Source organism: Oncorhynchus kisutch, linkage group LG17 (assembly GCF_002021735.2).
Source record: "Oncorhynchus kisutch isolate 150728-3 linkage group LG17, Okis_V2, whole genome shotgun sequence".
Taxonomy (NCBI): Eukaryota; Metazoa; Chordata; class Actinopteri; order Salmoniformes; family Salmonidae; genus Oncorhynchus; species Oncorhynchus kisutch.
In genome coordinates, this window is record NC_034190.2 from 36,978,897 (window position 1) to 37,002,686 (window position 23,790).

The 23,790-nt window shown below is 45.3% G+C and overlaps 1 protein-coding gene across 4 annotated transcripts in view; it reads right to left on the bottom strand.

Moving 5' to 3' along the window:
• Nucleotides 1–23,790, bottom strand: part of ext1c (exostoses (multiple) 1c) — a 76,128-nt gene that overhangs the window by 43,276 nt on the left and 9,062 nt on the right. For all 4 annotated transcript variants that reach the window (XM_020505664.2, XM_031793760.1, XM_020505663.2 and 1 more), the window contains exon 2: nucleotides 20,886–22,237. In XM_020505664.2, coding sequence (XP_020361253.1) covers nucleotides 20,886–21,832 — 947 coding nt within the window. In that variant the 5' untranslated portion in view covers nucleotides 21,833–22,237. The remainder of the gene's footprint in view (nucleotides 1–20,885; nucleotides 22,238–23,790) is intronic.

Consider the following 23,790-nt stretch of genomic DNA (forward strand, 5'->3'; position numbering starts at 1 on the left):
GGACTTATAAACGTAATTAATTTCCCACCTAGCCCAATCAGATGAGAAAACAGAACATCAAGAAGAAAGCCATTTTCTTTCAGCCGACAGTCAGAGCTGCTGCTGCTAAGCAAAGAGAAGGTTACCACAGAGACGATGTGCATGGAGCATTTTTCAAATGTCACGCCTCAGTCAGAGCCAGACCATAATAAACAAAGTCTCCACTATACCACAGTCCGTTTCATTCAAGTGACCATGGTGTCTTTCTTGATAAATTCATCAAAACCCACTTTCTGCCATTGACAGGTATGGCTTCCCATAACATCAAACGGCACGTGAAATTGACATCAAAGGAAATGGAGACCTGAAGTTTCACCTGGATCTGTTTTTCTAACAGGTTTGTTTGTGCCGATTCTTAGCAAATCAAAATGTTTCACTAGAACTAACATTTCAAAAAACCTTCTGTAGTATGATCTAAAATAAGGAGGCACGACAACGAGGTTCTAGCTAACCCTCGCATGTCCTACATAGGTACGGATACCCCCAAGGGACATTCTACTACATCTTCCCCTCTCCCATGAACAAGAACTCAACATGCATAACCACTGAAGCATAACTGAAATGCAATTTGGAAACCAGTATTATTCTCGAACATGCTACTTCCCATCCTGAAACAGTATGAAAGCATTCAATCACACAGTATGAACATTAACTTAGGTACAGTCTCTTTTTTGCTGGGTATGGTCCCCAACAGTATGTTGTTTTCTCTTCACGTAACATAGTCTTTCAGCCACTCTGGTGGCTTCACATCCCTTTTTGGGCGCGCTTGTGGCTCTGTGAGCATTCTCTCTCCTTCACACTCTTTTTGTGCATTTTATGTGGCCTCAGTCTGTGTGGCTGGTAGATCTGGAAGAGCTCTGAGGTGTGTTTTGTTCCTTCGTACCTCTTCTGAGCCTGTGTCCACCACATAGGAGTGTGGGGCATCCGTTTTCCTCAGCACTATTGCTGGTGTCTTTGAGTTTGTAATCCACACGCGTTGACCTTCGTCAGCTCTGGCCTCTCCTTAGCACGGTTTCTCCGATTTAAAGTCTCCAGTCTGCGTTTGTTTCAGCCGCTTGTCCCTCTCAGCGAAGGCCTTCCTGTTAGACCATCGGGGTTTAAGCTGAGCCGGCGAGACAGGCAATGGGGAACGCAGCCTCCTGCCCATCAGGAGCTTGGCAGGCGATGGACCATGATGCAGTGGTGTAACTCTGTAAGCTAACAGAGCCCTGTATGGATCCTTGTTCTTTTTCAGCAGTCCCTTGACTGTTTTCACAGCTCTCTCTACCTCACCATTACTGTGTGTGCAATGTAGAGTCTACCAATGTAGGGTCTACTGGTCACATGTATGAAGTCATATTCTGCGGCAAAAGCAGAAAAGGTGCTCGCAGAGAACTGGGGAGCGTTATCTGTAACCAGGACCTCAGCGACCCCTTGCCTGGAAAAAATTGACTTTAATCCATTGATAACACCAGCTGATGTGGTTATGGGTGTCTTTGCTATGTCAATGTATCTTGAGTAGTAATCTACCACTAACAGATAAGTGTCATTTTTCTAATAGAACATATCCACCCCTACCTTTTGCCATGGCCGTTTCGGCAGCACCGTTGCCATCATTGGCTCCGGATGACATTTTGTACAGACCTCACACTGGGCCACTAGCTTGGCAATCTGAGTACTCAGACCAAGCCACCACACTGACTGTTGAGCCCTCAGTCTGCATTTGGTTATCCCCATGTGTCCATCATGCACTCTGTCTAGCATGGTTGTAGAGTCTCTGGGATAACTATCCGTTGTCCTTTCATGAGAAGGTCTCCTTTACAGTGGAAGTCACTTTGGTGCACCCAATAGGGCTTCAGCAGTTGAGGCAGGTCCTCCTGCCTGGGCCATCCCTTTTTGCACTGCTGCAGTCTGTTGGCAGATGTGGTCTCGTTGTTGCTCCTCTGCAATCTGCTGCAGTTTGGTCTGAGATGCAGGTAGACTGTCCCTTATTGCATTAATGGACACCTGTACCTCACCCTCTAGACATTGCTCCTCCTCTGATAATGGACGTTTAATTGGGGCCCTGGAGAGTGCATCTGCTGTGATCAGTTCCTTCCCTGGCACATACACCATCTTGTAGGTGAACCTCAGCAATCTGAGGCGGAAGCCCAGAACTCTGGGAGGCAAGGCGTCCAGTGCTTTTGTCCCTAACAGAGCCAACAGTGGTTTGTGGTCAGTCTCTGCTGTAAACTGCAGGCCAATAAAAGGTATTGGCTGAGCCTTTCACATGCCCATGTGATAGCCAACGCCTCCTTCTCCACTTGAGCATATCTTTGCTCTGTGTCGGATAAGCTTCGGAAGATGTATGTTATTTGACGCCACTCCATGTTGTCATGCATATGTGTGGACCTCCCCTAGCCCAAAGGATGATGCGTCTGCTGATACTTTTGTCTTAACGTGGGGACGGTACTGAGCCAGCACTCTCTGTGAGGCCAGATCTCCTTTGATTTTGTCAAACGCTACTTGTTGCATGTCCTCTCCATGACCAGTAATTCTCTTTGGCTAGTAAGTCTCTCAGAGGTTTGGTTGTATCTGAGAACTGTGGGAGGAACTTACCCACATATGTGGCCATGCCTAAGAAGGTCCTGACTTCTGGGGTCTGGGCATATCTGTGATGGCATATCTGTGATGGCGCTGATCTTCTCCGGGTCCGGCTCTATTCCAGCTGCACTGATTTTGTGTCCAAAGAACAAGACCTCTGATTGTGCAAAAGTGCATTTTTCATTGAGTGTCAGGCCAGTCTCCTCGAGTCGGGTCAGAACTGCTTATGAGCCTTAAATCATGTTCTGCTCAGTCCCTTCCGCACACGAGCACATCGTCCGCATGGACTATGACGCCACTCAGCCCATCCAACAGCTGGGACATGCGTCTTTGGAAATGCTCAGGACAGGAAGCGATTCCAAATGGCAAAACATTAAAACAGTAACGTCCAAACGGTGTTATAAACATTGTGAGCGCCCTACTCTCTGATGACAGCGGTATCTGCCAGAAACCTGAGCGGGCATCCAGCTTTGTGAAGACTTGCGAGCCATCCAACTGAGCCAGTGACTGCTCCACTGATGGTAAGATGTGTCTCTCTCTCTGCAGAGTGCCTCATTCAATTTAGTCATGTCCACACATATCCTGATTTCCCAATTGGCTTTTGGGACCACTACCATCCCTGCACACCAGTCTGTGGGACTCTCTATTTTAGACACCGCCCCAATTTCTTCCATCCTCCCCAACTCTTCCTTTACTCTGGCCAATAGGGATAGGCACCCGGCGGGGGGTGGTAAGGGCATAGGGGACAGCATCCTCTTTCAGGCGGATTTTGTAGTCACCTTCTATCCTTCCTAGACCAGAAAACACTTTTGGGAATTTCTTTTTGAAAACCTCACCTGGGTCCTCCAGTTCGCTCACTCTCTCAATGAGTTGCAATGCTTCAATTGCTGGCAGCCCCAGCAACGGTCTGGCTAGAGAGTCAATGACGAAGACAGGTTGGATGGCACTTTTGTCTTTACTCTCCTGTTTAATCACCAACTGCCCTACCACTGGTAAAATCTCATTACTGGGCCCGTACAGTTTTTTGTTTGTAGAGAGCAAAGGGCCATCTCTGCTATAGCTATCTATACAGCCTAGTTGGGTTAGCTGTCAATGCTGCCCCAGTGTCTAGTTTAAATGACACAACCTCCCCATTGAGTTTAATGTCTGAATGCCAGCCAGCGTTGTTTTCCTTTACTTCTCCCAGATAGATGCTGTCCTGCTGTACCTCCTCTGAAACCTCATGCATTTGCTTTAAAATCGACAGACAGCTGAAAAGTGTCCTCTCCTGTGACATTTCCTGCATTCCGCATCCTTTGCTGGGCAATCTGTCCATCTGTGGAAAGGGGATTTCCCACATTTGCGACAAACTCTTGAACTAGCTACTGGTGGTGTCAGTGATTGTTTTCTCCACGTCTGTCTCTGTTCTGTGTTCCCCTCTGTTTTTTTAGCTCAGTATGAAAATGCATGTATTTCCCCACTCTCTCCCACACTCTCTGTCTCACTCTGCCTAACCTGGTTTACAGCTTTGGACAAGGTAAGCTGGAAACTGTAGTGATATATTTCTTATTCCGACTACAATCCGATCTCAGATCAGCTCTTCCCTGAGCGCGCCAAACTGACAATGTTCTGCTAGTTTGTGAACAGCAGTGATTAAAAACTGTTGGTGGTTTCACCCTGCTCCTGTTTGCGCATATTAAACCTAGCTCTCTCAAAGATAATGTTGTGTCTCCCTACAAAATGCGTTTCAAAACAGTCTTTAACGGCACCGTAGTTAAGTTTCTCTTCCTCGGTCAACGTTGAAGCATTTAATATATCTTCGGCTTCATCACCCATAGAATAGATCAGTTTATTAACTTGAAATGCCTCATTTTTTCACGTTTAAGCCTGATGCTACCCTGTACCTTTCAAAGTGCCTGATCCATTTCGGCCAGTTTTGAATGTCCATACAAACAAATTTCTCTGGGGGACTAATGTGAAATCCGTCAGCACTAGCCACTGGCCTGTCCGTGTTTGCGCCAGAACCCGTTGAACATGGAGTCGCAAACCCTGAAATCCCGCCAGCTTCTTCCTCTTGCAACATGTTGCTTAGCAGTACCTTAGTCCTTGCTCGTTAGCTAGCAAAATAATGATATGCGCTGTTTTATCTCAAACACTGTGCCCCCCCTGCTTTGAAACAGCCTGAATGTATGATTTACTTGGTACGTCCTTCACGTTTATGTGAATTTTAAAACCACTTCTGACACCATGTAGTATGAGCTACAATAAGGAAGCACGACAACGAGGTTCTAGCTCCAGCCTGTTTATTAACCTAACCCTCACATGTCCTACATTAGGTATGGATACCCCCAAGGGACATCCTTCTACACCCTCTGTTTCTACCACTCCTAAACTGGATTGTCAGCTTTACTGGTTAAACATTTCTCTCACCGGGGTCTCCTCTCCAGTCAAGAGAACAGGGAGAGCATCAGAGCAGGAGCAATAAGGACAACTTCAATTAGCGCTAGGCAGAGACCGGGTTTAAAGAGCAGGGAAGTACTGTAGCTGCATCTTTCCCAGCAAGGATCAATGCTGCATTACCGTAAGGAGAAGAGGAGAAAGAAAAAGAAAGAGCAGACCGTATTTATTTCTCTCTTTCTGGCACACTCACGTAGGCCTACTTTCCCTCCTTCTCTCGCTCACACTTTCATTTTCTCTTTCATACACACGCTTGCACATCCTAATCCTCTATTTTACCTCATTCTTTCTGTCTCTCACACACACACATACACTCACTCCTTATCCCTCCCTCTATAGGGGTCTACGGACAATGTGCAAACATGGCCGACGGAGCATAGTGCAGTGTTGCAATGTTGTTTTCGTCATAAAAGGGGTGGCTCCTTGTAATACGCTCTGCATTCAACTCAATTTTTTTCCTACCTGGAAATTGAGACCCGACATATCATTCCTTGTGAAGACTGAGGGGCAGTACTGAGTGAGTTTTGCAATGGAAGTCCCGCCCCGGTGTCTAATATAGGTCGACCGAATATGATTTTTCAACGTCGATAGCGATTATTGGATGACCAAAAAAGCCGATACCAATTAAATAAAAAATTGTATTTGTAATAATGACAATTACAACAATACTGAATTAACACTTATTTAAACTTAATATAATACATCAATAAAATCTATTTAGCCTCAAGTAGATAATGAAACATGTTCAATTTGGTTTAAATAACGCAAAAACAAAGTGTTGGAGAAGAACATAAAAGTGCAATATGTGCTATGTAAGAAAGCTAACGTTTCAGTTCCTTGCTCAGAACATGAGAACATATGAAAGCTGGTGGTTCCTTTTAACATGAGTTTTCAATATTCCCAGGTAAGAAGGTTTAGGTTGTAGTTATTATAGGACTATTTCCCTCTATACCATTTGTATTTCATTAACCTTTGACTATTGGATGTTCTTATAGGCACTTTAGTATTGCCAGTGTAACAGTATAGCTTCCGTCCCTCTCCTCGCTCCTCCCTGGGCTAGAACCAGCAACGACAACAGCCACCACATCGAAGCAGCATTACCCATGCAGAGCAAGGGAAACAACCACCCCAAGGCTCAGAGCAAGTGAAGTTTGAAACGCTAATAGCGTCACTAACTAGCCAGCCACTTCGGTCACACCAGCCTCATCTCGGGAGTTGATAGGTTTGAAGTCATAAACAGTGCAATGCTTGACACACCACGAAGAGCTGCTGGCAAAACACACAAAAGTGCTGTTTGAATGAATGTTTACGTGCCTGCTTCTGCCTACCACCGCTCAGTCAGATACTTAGATACTTGTATGCTCAGTCAAATTATATGCAACACAGGACACGCTAGATAATATCTAGAAATATCATCAACCATGTGTAGTTAACTAGTGATTATGATTGTTTTTGATAAGTTTAATGCTAGCTAGCAACTTACCTTGGCTTACTGCATTTGCGTAACAGGCAGTCTCCTTGTGGAGTGCAACGAGAGAGGCAGGTCGTTATTGCGTTGGACTAGTTAACTGTAAGGTTGCAAGATTGGATCCCCCGAGCTGACAAGATGAAAATCTGTCTTTCTGCCCCTGAACGAGGCAGTTAACCCACCGTTCCTAGGCAGTCATTGAAAATAAGAATGTGTTCTTAACTGACTTGCCTAGTTAAATAAAGGTGTAAAAAAAAAATATATATTTTAAACCGCCGTCCAAAAACACAGATTTCCGATTGTTATGAAAACTTGAAATCGGCCCTAATTAAATCGGACATTCCGATTAATCGGTCGACCTCTAGTGTCTACATCACATATTTTCCGGTATCTCCTCTGGTATAAATACAGAAGCGATGGACGTTCTGCTACTTAGCCTCTACTACTTGCAAGCTTCCTATTATGTCCATGTCCAGTTTGGAGGAGCATCTTTGTGAGCTGGCGAGACAATACAATAACCTTTATAGCTGTTCAATGGGGTTGTATTCAGACCAGCAAGCACAAGACAACAGCTAGAAGGAGATAACACGAAATTTGAACACCGATACGGATATCAAAGAAACATAGAGAAAGACCGGTATGTTTGGAATCTGAAAAGGGTGACGGAGACGAGGAATGGGGCTGCCGCAGGTGCCTGTCCCACCGATTGTCAGACAATTGGATTGGCTTCTTGTTCACGTGAAACATCGTCAGACAGACACCAATGTACTCGTCATGCAAACGATTCCTTTTGTACAATTTGTGTGTGTTTGTGATCTTATGTTTAGCAGACTTAGTTAGAACATGTGAAATCAGCTCTTTTCTGGATGGGAGAAATTGTGTGTGGGAAATATTCATTTCCTGTGTTATAAGATTAGCAGAGGTAATGTGTGTGTTAATTAGATTGAAATGTTTATGAAATCAGTTTTTTGGGGAAACATGTTTTTAGATTGGTTGAATTGTATTCTAACGTATTCGCCATCTGCTTGTAGGTGTTAGAGGAGTATGTGGTTTTGGACAGTCCAGAGATGGAGCTGAGCCCTGAGGGCCCATCTACCGTTGGTTCAACTCCCCTGGATTCATCATCTCCCCGGGCCTGGTTCATCACCTCTGCGGGGGGTCATCACACTTTTCACCTGTCTAAAAGTACTGCTAAAGTATGTCTGCTTACTTGTACTTGTGGCATACCTTGTTGTCTACAGCTGGACAAACCCATTTACTATAGCAGGAAGGTGAAAGGCCACTACATGTAACACAAGGTTAGGTAAATGTCTTGAGGGTCTAGCCTCACCATTTTTTAAATATATAAAAAAACTAAAACAAGGATGACGTGAGTCATCATAGTACTCTTTATTGGGATTTGGCAGCCACATCCAAACAGCAAAACCAAGTGTGAGGCTCACAACATGAGTCAAACCATCATCAACCAGAAGAGAAGGTATGCGTGCACCTGTTTTCTAAACCACACTCCAACATTTAGAGTAGGGTGCCACGTGTGATAGCAGCATTTTGGAAAGACACCTGACCTGCTGGTGTGAGGAAGTAGTCCTTTCGGTTGTTGTGCACGTCTATAGCAACTCTGGTTGCCCTGTCTGTCTACATGTTTCTTGGGTCCAGGAAGCTGGTGTCCGCCTTGTGCCAACTGTCTCCACTCTCCTGGAAGCAGGTTCCTAGTGGGTGTGGAGTGGTCAAACGTGTGGTGGATGTACAGTGTTGATGTGTCTGTGGTGCAAAGGTAGTGGCGGAGGGCCACGCAGGCCTTCACAATGGTCTCAGCTTTCTCTGGGGCAACATCAAGGGCTCATCCCAGGATCCCTCATCCTGCAGCAAGGAACCCAAAGCAGCTTTCTGAAATTGTTGGCTCTTGAGTGGCAGTAGTTGTAGATCTTCTCGGCGTCATCAAGGCCAGAAGAACCTTTGACTAAAATAAGTGCTTCTATTGAACAGTACCATTAAGGCTATCAAACATGTACTTTAACAATTGTGTAGCCTGTTTGGACATAGTCCCCCATCCTCTTATTGGGATGCCAGATCCCTTTTATGTGAGGCATATCATTAAAATGTCTATATTGGTATAATTTTCACATCCATATGTATTTAGCGTATCTTACCTGGATATGGTCAGTACCTTGCATTGCAGAGTGCCATCAGGACCATTGAGAAAAAACCTTTGTAGTAATCGTTGCCCGAGTTTGCTGGATCTCGGATCCTAAAATGTTTTCCTCCGACAGCTACTGCACAAAATGGATAATTCCAACGATTCCCAAATTCTCTGCTGATTTTTTTCCTATTGTACCACGGTGGGATAAGCAACAAAATCCTCCTTCAGGACTTTCCAGATAGCCTGGCACACTTTCACGACACAAACAGTTGAGATTCCTAGTTTACAGTGCCTTGCAAAAGTATTCATCCCCCTTGGCGTTTTTCCTATTTTGTTGCATTACAACATGTAATTTAAATAGATTTCATGTAATGGACATACACAAAATAGTCCAAATTGGTGAAGTGAAACAAAACAAAAATAACTTGTTTCAAAAAATGATTAAAAAAATAAATAAATGTAAAAGTGGTGCATGCGTATGCATTCATATCCAATACTTTGAACTTCCCACGGAGCCCCATTAAATCCATTATTAAAAATTGAAAGAATATGGCACCACAACAAGCCTGCCAAGAGAGGGCCACCCATCAAAACTCACGCACCAGGCAAGGAGGGCATTAATCAGAGGCTACAAAGATACCAAAGATAACCCTGAAGAAGCTGCAAAGCAGAGATTGGAGTATCTGTCCATAAGACCACTTTAAGCCATACACTCCACAGAGTTGGGCTTTACGGAAGAGCTGCCAAAAAAAAAAGTAATTGCTTAAAGAAAAAAATAAGCACCTTTTGGTGTTTGCCAAAAGGCATGTGGGAGACTACCCAAACATATGGAAGGTACTCTGGTCAGATGAAACTAAAATTGAGCCTTTTGGCCATCAAGGAAAACGTTATGTCTGGCGCAAATCCAACACCTCTCATCACCCTGAGAACACCATCCCCACATGGTTGTGGCAGCATCATGCTGTGGGGATGTTTTTCATCGGCAGGGACTGGGACACTGGTTAGAGTTGAAGGATGGTGCTAAATACATGGAAATTCTTGTGAGAAACCTGCTTCCATCTTCCAGAGACTTGAGACTGGGACAGAGCTTCACCTTCCAGCAGGACAATGACCCAAAGCATACTGCAAAAGCAACACTTGAGTGGTTTAAAGGGAAACATTTAAAGGTCTTGGAATGGCCTTGTCAAAGCCCAGACCTCAATCCAACTGAGAATCTGTGGTATGACTTAAAGAATGCTGTACACCAGCGGAACCCATCCAACTTGAAGGAGCTGGAGCAGTTTTGCCTTGAAGAATGGGCTAAAATCCCAGTGTCTAGATGTGCCAAGCTTATAGAGACATACCCCAAGAGACTTGCAACTGTAATTGCTGTAAAAGGTGGCTCTACAATGTATTGACTTTGGGTTAGTTTTGCACGCTTAAGTTTTATTTCTTATTTGTTTCACCCAAAAATACCCAAAGTGTTGCATGCATGTTGTGTAAATCAAATGATACAATCCCCCCCCCCCCAAAAAAATATATTTTAATTCCAGGTTGTAAGTCAAAATAGGAAAAATGTCAAAGGGGGGGTGAATACTTTCACAAGCCACTGTATAAGTTATAACTCGTAATGATACTTTGCTGTGTGCTGCCACTCGCCAAAAAACAAATTTCAGCATTTCTGCAGCATTTACTGGAGAGCTGTGAGTTCTCCCGTGCGAGATGCTTCAGCGGCTTGCCCCTCGCAAGTCAACAAACCAACCTCTGAATGTTTTGAAAAGGTCTTTCCTCATCAATGCTTCACATAGGTTGGACAAGAGACATGTATTCTCCATTGTCCCCTCTTGTAGTATTCAGTGGAAGAACTTGCCATTTTCTCAGTCTTTTTTTCTTTTCTTCTCCTCCTGAGTAGTTGTTGCAGTTCAAATCAATAAGAGACGTGTTTGTTTCTGTGGTTAAAAACGTAGTGTCGTAAAGCATAGAACAGCAGACTAGCCTGACATGTAGCTAGCATTTGTAAACAGGCACATAACACGGAAGTTCAAATGTCGTCGCTAGCTAGAGTCAAATAGAGTGGCTCGGCCCCTCTTGATTGGTAAGCTACTCTTGCTCCCAAGCCCCCTGGTGGATATACACTATACAAGGCTGACTTCCTCTCTGAGTGGAACGCAACGAATAGGGCCTGCTGGCCCATCCACACACGTAGCTCAAATGAGTGGAGCTCGTAGCCACCTTTTGATGGATTGGTATCCCCACGACGTCTCTCCTGACAGACAGACGTTCCAGATAACAGGCAGGACTCCAGCCAATCAGCAGCGGGAACAGCTATTCCATTCCCACCCTAGAGGGAAGGGGTACTGCAAGGGTTAATGAAGTTCATTTGGAGGCTACCACACAGCTAATAGCCCTACTATATTTGTACTGTAAGTATGAGTTATTAACTAAGACTGTATCTCTCTCCTCTGGTATTTCACAAAGACATTCTTATTCAATCTTCTTGATTCATTGCATACAACTGTGGTGCTTCCACTGAAGCTAAATGCTACAAGCTAAAACAGCAGGTTTGAATAAGTGATTTACTGATAAGAGAACCAGGAAACGAGCTATGCTCTATGCTGCACTAACAACATTACCTAAATGCTTACCACTGCAGTAGTGGCAAACTGATAACCTGCTCGCTATGTTGTCCTAACGCTATGGCTATCTAATCCATTCTGTAGGGAATGGATCCATGCAATATAGATTCCTAGATTCCATTCCAGAGAGGGTTTCTCAATAGATCAGTGGGCTTAGTGGATCTATGGATTCGCTCTAGTTCATTCGTCTCTAGCGCACAGTGAAGCTAGTGAATGAATATAGATTCACTGTGCTGACGGAGGGATTCTGGCTCTGTCTGTCAGCTTACACCCTATTAGGAGCAGTGATGGAGTGTGTGTGTGTTTTTGGTTTTCCTATCCTTGTGAGGAACCAGAAGTCCACAAGGATAGGAGAACAAGGAAAAGTGGGGACATTAGGGGTTAGGTTTAGGGGTTAGAGAAAATAGTATTTTGAATGGGAATCAATTGTTTGGACCCCAAAAGGACAGAAAAACAAACGTGTGTGTGTGTGTGTGTGTGTGTGTGTGTGCGCATGAGTGTGTATTTTCCTGCTTAGGGCATATGTGTGTGTATGCACACATTTATATCTACCTATCTGTGTATGTGCGTGTTTGCAGAAGCAATAAAGTCCATTCCTGGAATGGCTCTGGCCTTGTGACCCGGCCGTCCAGCCACACTGGGGTTTGACTGGGGCCAGCAGAGTAGTCTAGCTAGGGGATAGGGAGAGGAGACGGGGCTAATGCATTTACTGGAGTGGAGACAGCTCACTCCCTGCACCTGATCACATTACAGCCATAGAGAGGAGAGAGAGAGTGTGAAGACAAGAGGGAGAGAGAGGAATTAAGAGAAAGAAAGACGGGGCAGAGACAGATATCTAGGGGAAGACAGCAGGGGAAAATAGATGGGGTAGATAAAGAGAAAGGGAGGAACAAAGAATGCAAGAGAGAACGAGAAAGAGCGGGAGATGGGGCAGAGAAATAGCAGGAGAGAGCGTGAACAGCGAGATAATGGAAGAGGGTGTCAGAAAGAGAGAGACTCATTGCGACAGAAAGAGAGGAGCAGGCTCTGGTTACTGCAGCCCTGCCAGCCTGACTACACCGGACAGGCTAGTGGGTCCACAGGGACAGGGGTGACAACCTGGGGACAGCTGGAAACACAGGGACAAGGATGGGCAATCTGGCCAGGGTGTGGGTAACTTGAACTGTGGTGTGAGAGTGGGATATGAGGGGTGGGTGTGGGTCCGGAGACATGGGTATTGGGTGAAGGAGCAGCAGTAGTAATAGTAGTGGATACCAAGCTAAGGATAGTCCTCGGAATGGAGCTATGAATGGAGTTGGCTAGGAAGTTGATTGTGGAGACTGCTTGAAATGTAGGGCGTAGGGTCAGAGGGAAGAGTGAAGGAAATGACTGAAATAGGCTAGGTGGTGTGTAGAGGCAGTGGGAAGGGCAGTGTGTGTTGGCTGGGTGTAGTATGTAAAAAGGCAAGAGGCAGAGAGTAAAGCAATTCAAATGTTCTCTGAAAACAACATGCAAACTGAGGTACAGGGATCACAGTGTAACAAAGCATATAGGTCTAACTCCGGGTTCAAATACATATCATAGCAATGTGTGGTCCTCTATAGGACAACATGAACAAAAATATACAAGTGCTAGTTTGAGCACAGAAGAGTAGCCTAGCTTTGGGCCAGTAACCGAAAGGTCACTGGTTCAAATCCCAAAGTTGACTAGGTGAAAAACAATCTGTCAATGTGTCCTTGAGCAAGGCACTTAACCCTAATTGCTCCAGGGTCACAGTCAATAATGGCTGATCCCTGGCCGTGACCCCACTCTCCGAGAGTGTCTCAGGGGGAGTGGGATGTGCAACAAAACTAATTTCCAATTCACTCATGTATATAATACACTCATGTATATAATACATGTACATGAAATAGGGCAAATGTAAGCACCCACCTAACTATTATTAATAATAACATCCCAAGAGCCCATATAGCCAAGCGTCAGAATAGGATTTTAACAGTCTATACCTAGTAGACAGTCCCAGAGCGAGCAGCTGGGAGCAGCATCCAGTCGGTCTCATTTATCATAGGTGTTGCAGAGACAGGGGACTCAACACCAAACTGGCCTCAGCTAGCTCCCAGGCTATCATTAAATAAGAGATGAACAGTAGAACTCAGACTAGCCACACACTCAAACATACCTACACTGACATCAACACACACATTGCATACTGATGCCACAACCACACTGCTGCTACTCTCTATTATCTATCCTGTTGCCTAGTCACTTTACCTCTACCTATATGTACATAGCTACCTCAATTACCTCGTACCCCTGCACATCGACTCGGCACTTCCTGTATAAAGCCATGTTACTTTAACACTTTATTGTTATTCATTATTAACTGAATTTCTTTTTTATTTGAACTCTGCATTGTTGGAAAAAGGACCCGTAAGAAAGCATTTCACGGTTAGTCTACACCTGTTGTTTACGAAGCACGTGACAAATACATTTGGATTTTATTTGACTTATTCATAGTGTTCAGTATTTTCCTAAGTTGCCTATAGGAGGTATCTGGGCCAGGGTAGATTGTCTGGGTTTGGCCCACAGTAGTAGATGCCACACCCTTTCATATAAGAGTGTTTTTATTGGGTGCAAATGTAGTGTGGATACGTGGTAACTGTTGATTCTAGGGTTCCTCCGTAGCTCATGTCATGTTGAGAAGATGCTAGCTGAATAAATCAGCTAGGGTAATGCAAACTTGGTCGTCAGTCGTCAGTATGGTATGAGGTGAAATGAAGTCGTCGCCTTATAAAAAGCTGCCCACTTGTCTGTCGACTAACAGGGGTTGACTGAAGTCGGACGCAGTTGAAGTGGGCTCAACAAACCTCAAAAAGGAGGCAGGTAAGGAGGAGTATTCTGAATCAGAAAGTGGAAAATCACAGTATAAAGTCAGGTTAATCTTGGAACTACCCATCCCGGATCTCGGAGAATTGTCATCAACTACACTAATTAGCATAGCGCAACGGTCAAGAAATATTACTAGAAAATAGTCCTATTCATGAAATCACAAGTGAAATATAGTGAAACACAGCTTAGCTTTTTGTTAATCACCCTGTCATCTCAGATTTTTTAATTATGCTGTACAGACAAAGCAAGACAAGCGTTTGTGTAAGTTTATCGATAGCCTTGCATAGCATTATGTCCAGCTAGCAGCAGGAAGCTTGGTCACGAAAATCAGAAAAGCAATCAAATTAACCGTTTACCTTTGATGATCTTCGGATGTTTTCACTGACGAGACTCCCAGTTAGACAGCAAATGTTCCTTTTGTTCCATAAAGTTTATTTTTATACCCAAAATACTTCCGTTTGTTGGTCACATTATGTTGAGAAATCCACCGGAAATAGCAGTCACGACAACGCTGAAAAAATGTCCAAATTAGATCCATAATATCGACAGAAACATGGCAAATGTTTTTTATAATCAATCCTCAAGGTGTTTTTTAAATATCTATTCGATAATATATCAACAGGGACAATTGGCTTTTCAGTAGGAGCAAGAGGAAAAATGACTACCTCTGTCTTTTACGCAAGAATCACTCTGAGAGCCCTCAGCTGGCCACTTACGCAATGTAGTCGTTTACGCTCATTCTTCAAAATGCTGTAGACACCTTAGGGAATACGTAGAAAAAGGAATCTGGTTGATATCCCTTTCAATGGCCAATAGGGGTGCATAGGAACACAACAGTTTCAAAATAAGAGGCACTTCCTGATTGGATTTTCCTCAGGGTTTTGCCTGCAATATCAGTTCTGTTATAGTCACAGACAATATTTTGACAGTTTTGGAAACGTTAGAGTGTTTTCTATCCTAAGCTGTCAATTATATGCATATTCTAGCATCTGGTCCTGAGAAATAGGCGGTTTACTTTGGGAATGTTATTTTTCCAAAAATAAAAATAGTGCCCCCTAGTTTCAAGAGGTTAAATCCACCCCTTTCAAATCCCAATTTAACCCTAACACCAGACAAACATACATATATGAGTGAATAGCCTCTGAACCATGCCCCTAGCCATCTGTCAAAGACTCAAGCCACCCAATGGGACATTAAGACCAATGGTTTAAAGCAGTCCTCTTTTCCCTCATAGAAAAATGACTAATGAACACACATTTACAAGTATATTTAATAAATGTATTCTATTTTTGTCTTGACATTTCTGAAAGACAAGACTTGCTGAAGGTCAACTTCACCTAATTGTATGTAACATTAAACATAGTGTAAGGAGCACTTAGTTTCACATGTCCCCTTTTTCCTAATCCCTACCATCCATAATCTCTGGATACAGAGTTGTGGGTTCAGAAAGTCAAGTGGAGGCTATCAAAACGGGTAAACAAGCAAAAAACAGAGAGAGAGGGGAAGGAGAGTCTTATCAGCAGAAGGCAGGAGTCTCCCTCTCTCCATCTCCTATAGTCTCTCCCATATTGTCAAAGGCTTTCAGCTCCAGTTGGCTCGGACAAAAGGGAGTGAGGACGCCGGGGGCTTTTCCCGCAATGATCTCCATGGCGCTTGCCCGGCTGGATAAACGGCCCGATTAGGCCGGTGAATGGTCCCCATTAAGGACATCCACACTAGTAGAGCCAGGGCCCCCGCGTGGGCTGGTGGTAAGACAGCGTGGGCCTCAGGGGCCAAACGGCTCCACATCAGGAACCTGAGAGGCACCTGACAACCTGACAGGCTGAACTCTCCCACTCAATATACACAGGTCCAATGGAGAGGGATAGCTAAATGCAAAGAGTTGGGGGGAGTCTGCTTAAGACATAAACAATTAGCCAAGGACTGTGAGGCAGTAGAGCTAGGAAGTCTTTCTTACCAGAACATTTAAAAAAGGTAACAAAATATTCAAATGTGGGACTGCAAACAAGCCACATTTTTGTTGCCAAGCATAACAGATTCTGTTTAGCATTTCAAAAGAATGTGTTTACCACTACAGTGTAGCAAGACAAAATAGACAACCATCTGAGAAGCAACCAGACATAGTAACACGGAACCACCTGGCATCACCACTGGGTGCTATGAGGTCAGCTTACTGATAGGGGGCAGTAGAGCAATAGAGAGATCACTGGTCCACCTCTCTTTTTAGTTGAATTAAATGCGACCCTCTTTGACTCAGAGAGGTCTTATCCGGTGTCCTGTGTGAATTTAATTCTCTCTCCCTCTTTCTCTCGAAGGACCTGAGCCCTAGGACCATGGCTCAGGACTACCTGGCCTGATGACTCCTTGCTGTCCCCAGTCCACCTGGTCATGCTGCTGCTCCAGTTTCAACTGTTCTGCCTGAGGCTATGGAACCCTGACCTGTTCACTGGACGTGCTACCTTGTCCCAAACATGCTGTTTTGGACTCTGAATGAACAGCTATGAAAAGCCAACTGACATTTACTCCTGAGGTGCTGACCTGTTGCACCCTCTACAACCACTGTGATTATTATTATTTGACCCTGCTGGTCATCTATGAACGTTTGAACATCTTGGCCATGTACTGTTATAATCTCCACCCGGCACAGCCAGAAGAGGACTAGCCACCCCTCAGAGCCTGGTTCCTCTCTAGGTTTCTCCTTTCTAGGGAGTTTTTCCCTAGCCACCATGCATCAACATCTGCATTGCTTGCCGTTTGGGGTTTTAGGCTGGTTTCTGTACAGCACTTTGTGACATCGGCTGATGTAAAAAAGGGATTTATAAATCAATTTGATTGAATGTTAAAAAGAGGGAGGGGCGGTGATGAAAAAAAACATAAATCAAAAAGTGGGTGTAGACCGATGGGGAGAAGTACTTGCAGTAAGAGTGGAGTTCAAGAGGAAGACTAAATAAAGAGAGGGAGAGAGAAGAGAGTGCAGGAGTGTGGGCGAGACACTGGAAGAGGGGAAAAGGAGAGAGAGAGAGCTAGGGATGGAGGTCAAGAACAAAATTACAGAGACAGAGGGAGAGAGATGGGAGTGAGGGAGATCAGGACCGGAAGAGGAAAAATGAGAGCGAGAGAAAGAACAGGAGAGAGAGAGAAAGAACTATAAGGCTCTGTCTCAATTCACATTTTTTTAAACAGACACACAGAGGAGTTTGTTCTGGACTGGAACACGAGCCGCACACACCACGTGCTCTCCAGGGGTACAATTTCACAGCCCCTAATTACAGTGGGGTGTAGGATTTCTTATTGGGGCCTGCCAACATCCCAACACACACACTATTATACATGCACACAAACACACGAAGGCATACACATACGCACTCACAGAAACACACACGCATGCACACACACACACACACAAATCCACCCATTCAAACAAAACACACTTACACAAGCATGCTTTCAAGTACACACCCATGGTCGAACTGCAGGAACACTAACTACAGTACAATTCAAGCCTCTTATTATGTCAGGGCCATGCCTAGTTTCAGTTCATTTATAGAAAAATCACAATTATTTCAGATACATAATTCCTATAATGCAATATGCATGTAATAATGATGATGTTGTCCTTTACTGTACTATATAGACTACATGGACAAAAGTATGTGGACACTTTCATAGGATGCCACCTTTCCAACAAGTCAGTTCGTCAAATTTCTGCCCTGCTAGAGCTGCCCCGGTCAATTGTAAGTGCGTCTAGGAGCAACAGCGGCTCAGCAATGAAGGGGTAGGCCACACAAGCTCACGGAATGGGACCGCCAAGTGCTGAAGTGCGTAGCACGTAAAAATCATCTGTCATCGGTTGCAACACTCAGTACCGAGTTCCAAACTGCCTCTGGAAGCAACGTCAGCACAATAACTATTCGTCAGGAGCTTTATGAAATGGGTTTCCATGGCAAAGCAGCCGCAAACAAGCCTAAGATCACCATGCTCAATGCCAAGCGTTGGTTGGAGTGGTGTAAAGCTCGACGCCATTGGACTCTGGAGCAGTGGAAACACGTTCTCTGGAGTGAAGAATCACGCTTCACTGTGTCTGGCAGTCCGACAGACGAATCTGGCTTTGGCGGATGCCAGGAGAAAGCTACCTTCCCCAATGCACAGTGCCAAATGTAGTTTGGTAGAGGAGGAATAATGGTCTGGGGCTGTTTTTCATGGTTCGGGCTAGGCCCCTTAGTTCCAGTGAAGGGAAATCTTAACGCTACAGCATACAATGCCATTCTAGTAGAGTCGGTTCTTCCAACTTTGTGGCAACCGTTTTGGGAAGGTATTTTCCTATTTCAGCATGACAATGCCCCTGTGCACAAAACAAGGTCCATACAGAAATGGTTTGTTGAAATCGGTGTGGAAGAACTTGACTGGCCTGAACAGAGCCCTGACCTCAACCCCATCAAACGCCGACTGCGAGCCAGGCCTAATCACCCAACATCAGTGCCCGACCTCAGTAATGCTCTTGTGGCTAAATGGAAGCAAGCAATGTTCCAACATCTAGTTGAAAGCCTTCCCAGAAGAGTGGAGGCTGTTTTAGCAGCAAAGGGGGTGACCAACTCCATATCATATTAATGCCCATGATTTTTGGAATGAGATGCTCAACGAGCATGTATACACATACTTTTGGCCATGTAGTGTATTTATGTATATTACTGTATATTCCTACGGTTACTGTATATTCTGCACTGCAGTAGCGAACAGTGGTCTTTTTATTCATCTCTTTTTATTCCCCTCTTCTCCCTCTCCTTGAGTACTTTTAGGGTCATGAATAATGGCCTATGCTCTGACACCGTCTTCCACTTGGCAAGGCCGTCGTCATGGGAATATCCGTTTAAGCTGAATGGAGAGGTACATCCTTTTGCCATTACACCGCCCTCCCCCACGTCCCTGATACTTATACCTCTGTGCTTCAACTAGAACTAAAGCAACTCTGTAAAGTATTCTACTAGTACGTGTTATATATATATATATATATGTGTGTGTGTCTCCTGAAAGTCCGTGCTTCATTTCCACTCCTCTTTTCACACACACCCTCATTTAGATTCACTGTACAATGCAGGTTTTTCTTTCCTTTCTCAGGGAATCCTTCAAAGTAAGAAAAAAGAGAAACTAGGCCATTAAGCTGCGGTAAAGCCTCTCCCTTGCCTAAAGTATCCCCCTCTCTCCCTCCCTCTTTCTCTCGCTTCGTCACCCTCCCTCTTGGCCCCTCTTTCTTTCTGGGTCCTTTCCCTGCCTGAAGTCCTACCTTCTTCTCCTCTTCCTCCCCATCTGTTACCCCTTCCCTCTTTTTCTTCTTCTCTTTCCTGCTGTCTGCCTCTCTCCCCCTCTTCGTCCCTCCCTCCCTTTATCTAACCCCCATGTCTTGCCTGTCCTGTACTCCCCTTCAGGTCTCCCACCCCCCTACCCTGTCTAGTCCCAGGTCCTCCTGGGTTAATCTCTTGGTGGACCAGATGCATGGGCTCATTAACCTGGTGCAACCTGCTAAGAGGCTGCAGCCTGCCTGAGCCCACAGCCAAGGAGGACAGGAGAAACAGGGAGAGGAAGAATGGCATTTGGAGAGAGAGAGAGAGAGACATGGATGGTGGGAGTCGTTACCTAACCTTATTCTCAGAATCCTTCAGCTTCATGGGACATTTATATATCGTAAAGCCTTCATTTAATTCATTCTGACTCCACTTCCATGCATGGTTCTCATGTTAAAAGCCCACCCACTCCTCGGGATATGAAAGTCAGAGAGAGGTCTTTGTCACCCCTATCTAACCCCTCGCCATATCCAAATCACTATCATATAACATAAGCCCCCACACCCCCTGATGTCTGAGCAGACCGTTTGTTATGTGTGGAATAAATGAGCTCATTCATACAGTATTGAGTGGGAGGTCCATCCCCTTCCCTTCACCACTGGCCCAATGTCAACAACCCAGAAAGGTAGCTATGTCCTGGCCAGATGACAACTGCTATTACTGGGTAAGACAAGTCCCTCCACTCGCTCTCTCTCTCTCTCTCTTATTCTAGAGGTAACCGACCAGGACCAGATTACTGGTGTACTTTGTTGGAAGCTACATAAAAAGATAGCCTCCCCCTATTCTTACCCAATCAACTGCTAGCCTCCCCCTATTCTTACCCAATCAACTGCTATTCTTATTCCAGTCAACTTTCCCTCTCCTCAATCCCACTCTTTGCATCGTGACACTGCTCCTCTACGCATGGATGAATAAATACACTTCTCAGGAGGTTTCAGAACCTTTTCTATTGGCCTTTGGACAATCTATTGGTCTTTGGATGTTGACTTGCTTTAAAAGGGGTGTAAACTTGTCACCAAGACCTTACACAGCCAGCCAGGACACTTTAAATCTAACACAACACGCAACCAACACTCAATAATCCTAACATGATAACTGGAACAGTAACTGTAAAAGCCAGATAATATCCCGAAGGAGACCTCAGTTTAGATGAGAGAAAATCCAACTCATAAAACCCCTAAATCTAAGAGCCGCAATAAACGGCCAGAACAAGTAAAAACTAAGCAATACAAGTACAACCCAACGTGTATTCCTGATGAAACTGAACACAAGTTATGACACCACCTCACAATAATAACCTATCCCTAAGGGGAGACTCCTAACTTCCACTTAAGTCGAATTTTCACTTAGTCATGCATTGTTTTCAATGAGTGACTAACTGAATTGGAAGTTTGGCAGAATGCCAAATCCTGACTTACTTCTCATACTCCAGGTTGTCATGGTCACAGCGGGCATCTTTGTGTTTCTCCCAGTCCTTCCCGTGACGGCATGTGGTGAGGGACACGATGTCCTTCCCGTTATGGATGTGATGCAGGGCGTTACGGGTGTCCGACCCGATGCCCGTTAGATACCGCTTCCCTTTGAACATCAATAGGTACTTCCTGCGTGGGGGCACTGTGTTTCTCACCAACCAGCCCCTCTCGCCCCCCTTCTGGGGGTGCTCCTTGGAGAACAGGGGGATGGAGACGTCGAACCCGGGCCTGAAGTGTTCCGTGTTGAGGCTGGCTTTAGCCAGGATGGCCTGGCCAATATTGAAGCCCAGGTCCTCATTGTAGTTGGGCCACGTCCCCGAGTACAGATTAAAGACAAGGTGGTTCCGTCCCTCGTTCCAGAGCGGGTAACCTTTGATACGATCGTCCAGGTTGGGCACGAACTGCCCCGAGAGCTGGTCTCGGTCCAGAGTGTCAATCCCCAAAACGAACAGACACGCCTCGCGAGGGTCCGTGGTGTAGTACCGCGACTCGCCTATAGACATCAGTATCTTACGATAGCTCTCCGATACGCGCTCGCCCTTCTCCGACGGGTAGACGTATACTCTAAACCCGTCCCGCCCTCTACGTCGACATCTCGTAAAGTCGAAGCAGGTCTCCATGCGGCAGCGACTGTCTTTATAGATGCCCGTCCAGGCTTGGTGACGCTGGCGGGGGGACTCGGCGGAACCCGGCCCCGTCTGGAGTTCCTCCAGCTGGGCATAGCCCGGCAGGAAGGCCCGGTCGGTCCAATTGGGCCAGGGACGCACCACCTCACCCCTCGGCCGCCCCAGCAGCTTGAAGAGACGGACCTGGACCCCGCCTCCCCAGTAGAAGAGCAGCAGCCAACAGCAAGCACACAGCCCCAGCAGGACATACTTCTTACGCGCCTGCATGGGGCCCAGAGTGCCTCTCGTTCTCTTCCTCTATCACTCTCCTTCTCTCTTTTTCTCTCTCTGCCCCTCAGTTCTAAGCCTCACAGCAGTGGGCGAGTTATTTCGAAAGGTCTAACAAGGAGGGTCCAATATAGAACGGTGTGGTAACTTGGACATCGTCACTTCCAAGTCTGGTCCCATCCAGTTTGAGCCCATTGAGGATAAATAAATGGATGTTGAAGCCACTCTCTCCGGTTTCTCTCGCTCAGATTCGGGTGCCGTTAGCCTGTCTCTTGCTAGACCGTCTCTGTGGTGCGTGCGTGCACTTCCTGCACTGCCCGATGCTGTGGATGATGAAGGACGATGTCTCCTCTCTCTCAAGCCCTCCTCGCCGCCTCATGGCGCCCGCTGTCTCCCGGGTCTCTCCTGAGGACGCAAATAAACGAGATCACAGCTCAGTACACAACCCGAGGAGCACTTAACAGCACAGCCAGAGGCCAGCAGCACTATGCACATTAACAAGTCAAGGAACACGGTCTCACACCATTATGTAATGCACAACACACGCTCATACCGATATACTGTATAAACCAAAACATACACTATCAGTATGAAGCGTGTACACACTCAGCAATAAATTAGCACAGCGGTGGTCATTTCATTCACATTAAAAAGTCACTATAAAACCCCCTGAGTTGAACTGAAGATGAAATCTAGTCTCTTCAAAACACAGACTTCGCTCAGTTCAGTTCAGATAGCAGACAGTTCTGGTGAGACAGACATAAAAAAAACATTGACTCTCAAAGTTTAAACATACCACCACTCTATATTTGAAAATGGTCAAAGTAGTTTGAATGTTTGGTCTGGTTATGCTTTTGACATCCAGTCCTGGAACCGTGGCGTTTTGGTTTCAGTATGCCGAACATCAAGCAGCCAGCTCTGATATTATCACGTACTTCAAGCTCTGGTTGAACAGCGTCAGATACAGTGGAGGAGGAAACGGGGAGCCGTTTAGCAACTTAAAATGGAGATTGGTAAAGTAAGGGAAAATAGAGCCACTTTATGGCAGTGTAATGTCTGTTAATCTTGGGGTGGGGAGAGAGTGGCTTTTTGTTACATTTGAAAACAGCAACCCGGTATGTTTGCCAAAGCATCCCCCCCATAACTCCCCAGTGTGTGTGTCTGTGGTGTGTATGGAACACCTCACAGAGCAGACCAGTGTTCCTACTGCCAGCCGCCACACAAAGGCAGCTTTCAGGTCTCACCTGCTCTCCCTCACTTTCTCTTTTCCTCCCCATCTCTACATCCCTCCCTCCCTCCCGCTCATTCTTCTACCTTCTACATCCATGTAGAATTGATGCCCCCGTTCATTTAGCTCCTGTTATTGTGCTCCATACAGACGGGTGATATTGATCAACAATGCATTGTCTCATTAGACCAGTGTATTGTGACACTACAGAATTCCCTTTGAATGTAAATTGAATGACTACTGAAACATACATTTCCAACTCATTCTGTCTGTGTTTATGTGCAACCATGTGTAAGTCAGGCGGTGTCTGTATGCAGGCCTCGTGACTATTTGTGTATGTATAGTATATCACAAAACACACATTATTGTAAATATTTGAGTATATCATTTCATGTGACAACACTGAAGTAATGACACTTTGCTACAATGTAAAGTACTGAGTGTACAGCTTGTTTAACAGTGTAAATTTGCTGTCCCCTCAAAAAAACTCAACACACAACCATTAATGTCTCATTAGACCAGTGTATTGTGACACTACAGAATTCCCTTTGAATGGGCTATAACAGTGAGTACACCCCTAAGTGAAAATGTCCAAATTGGGCCCAAAGTGTCAATGCTTCAGTATGTCACAGTACATGTTGGCATTCATGGTTCCGTCAATGAACTGTAGCTCCCCAGTGCCGGCAGCACTCATGCAGCCCCAGACCATGACACTCCCACCACCATGCTT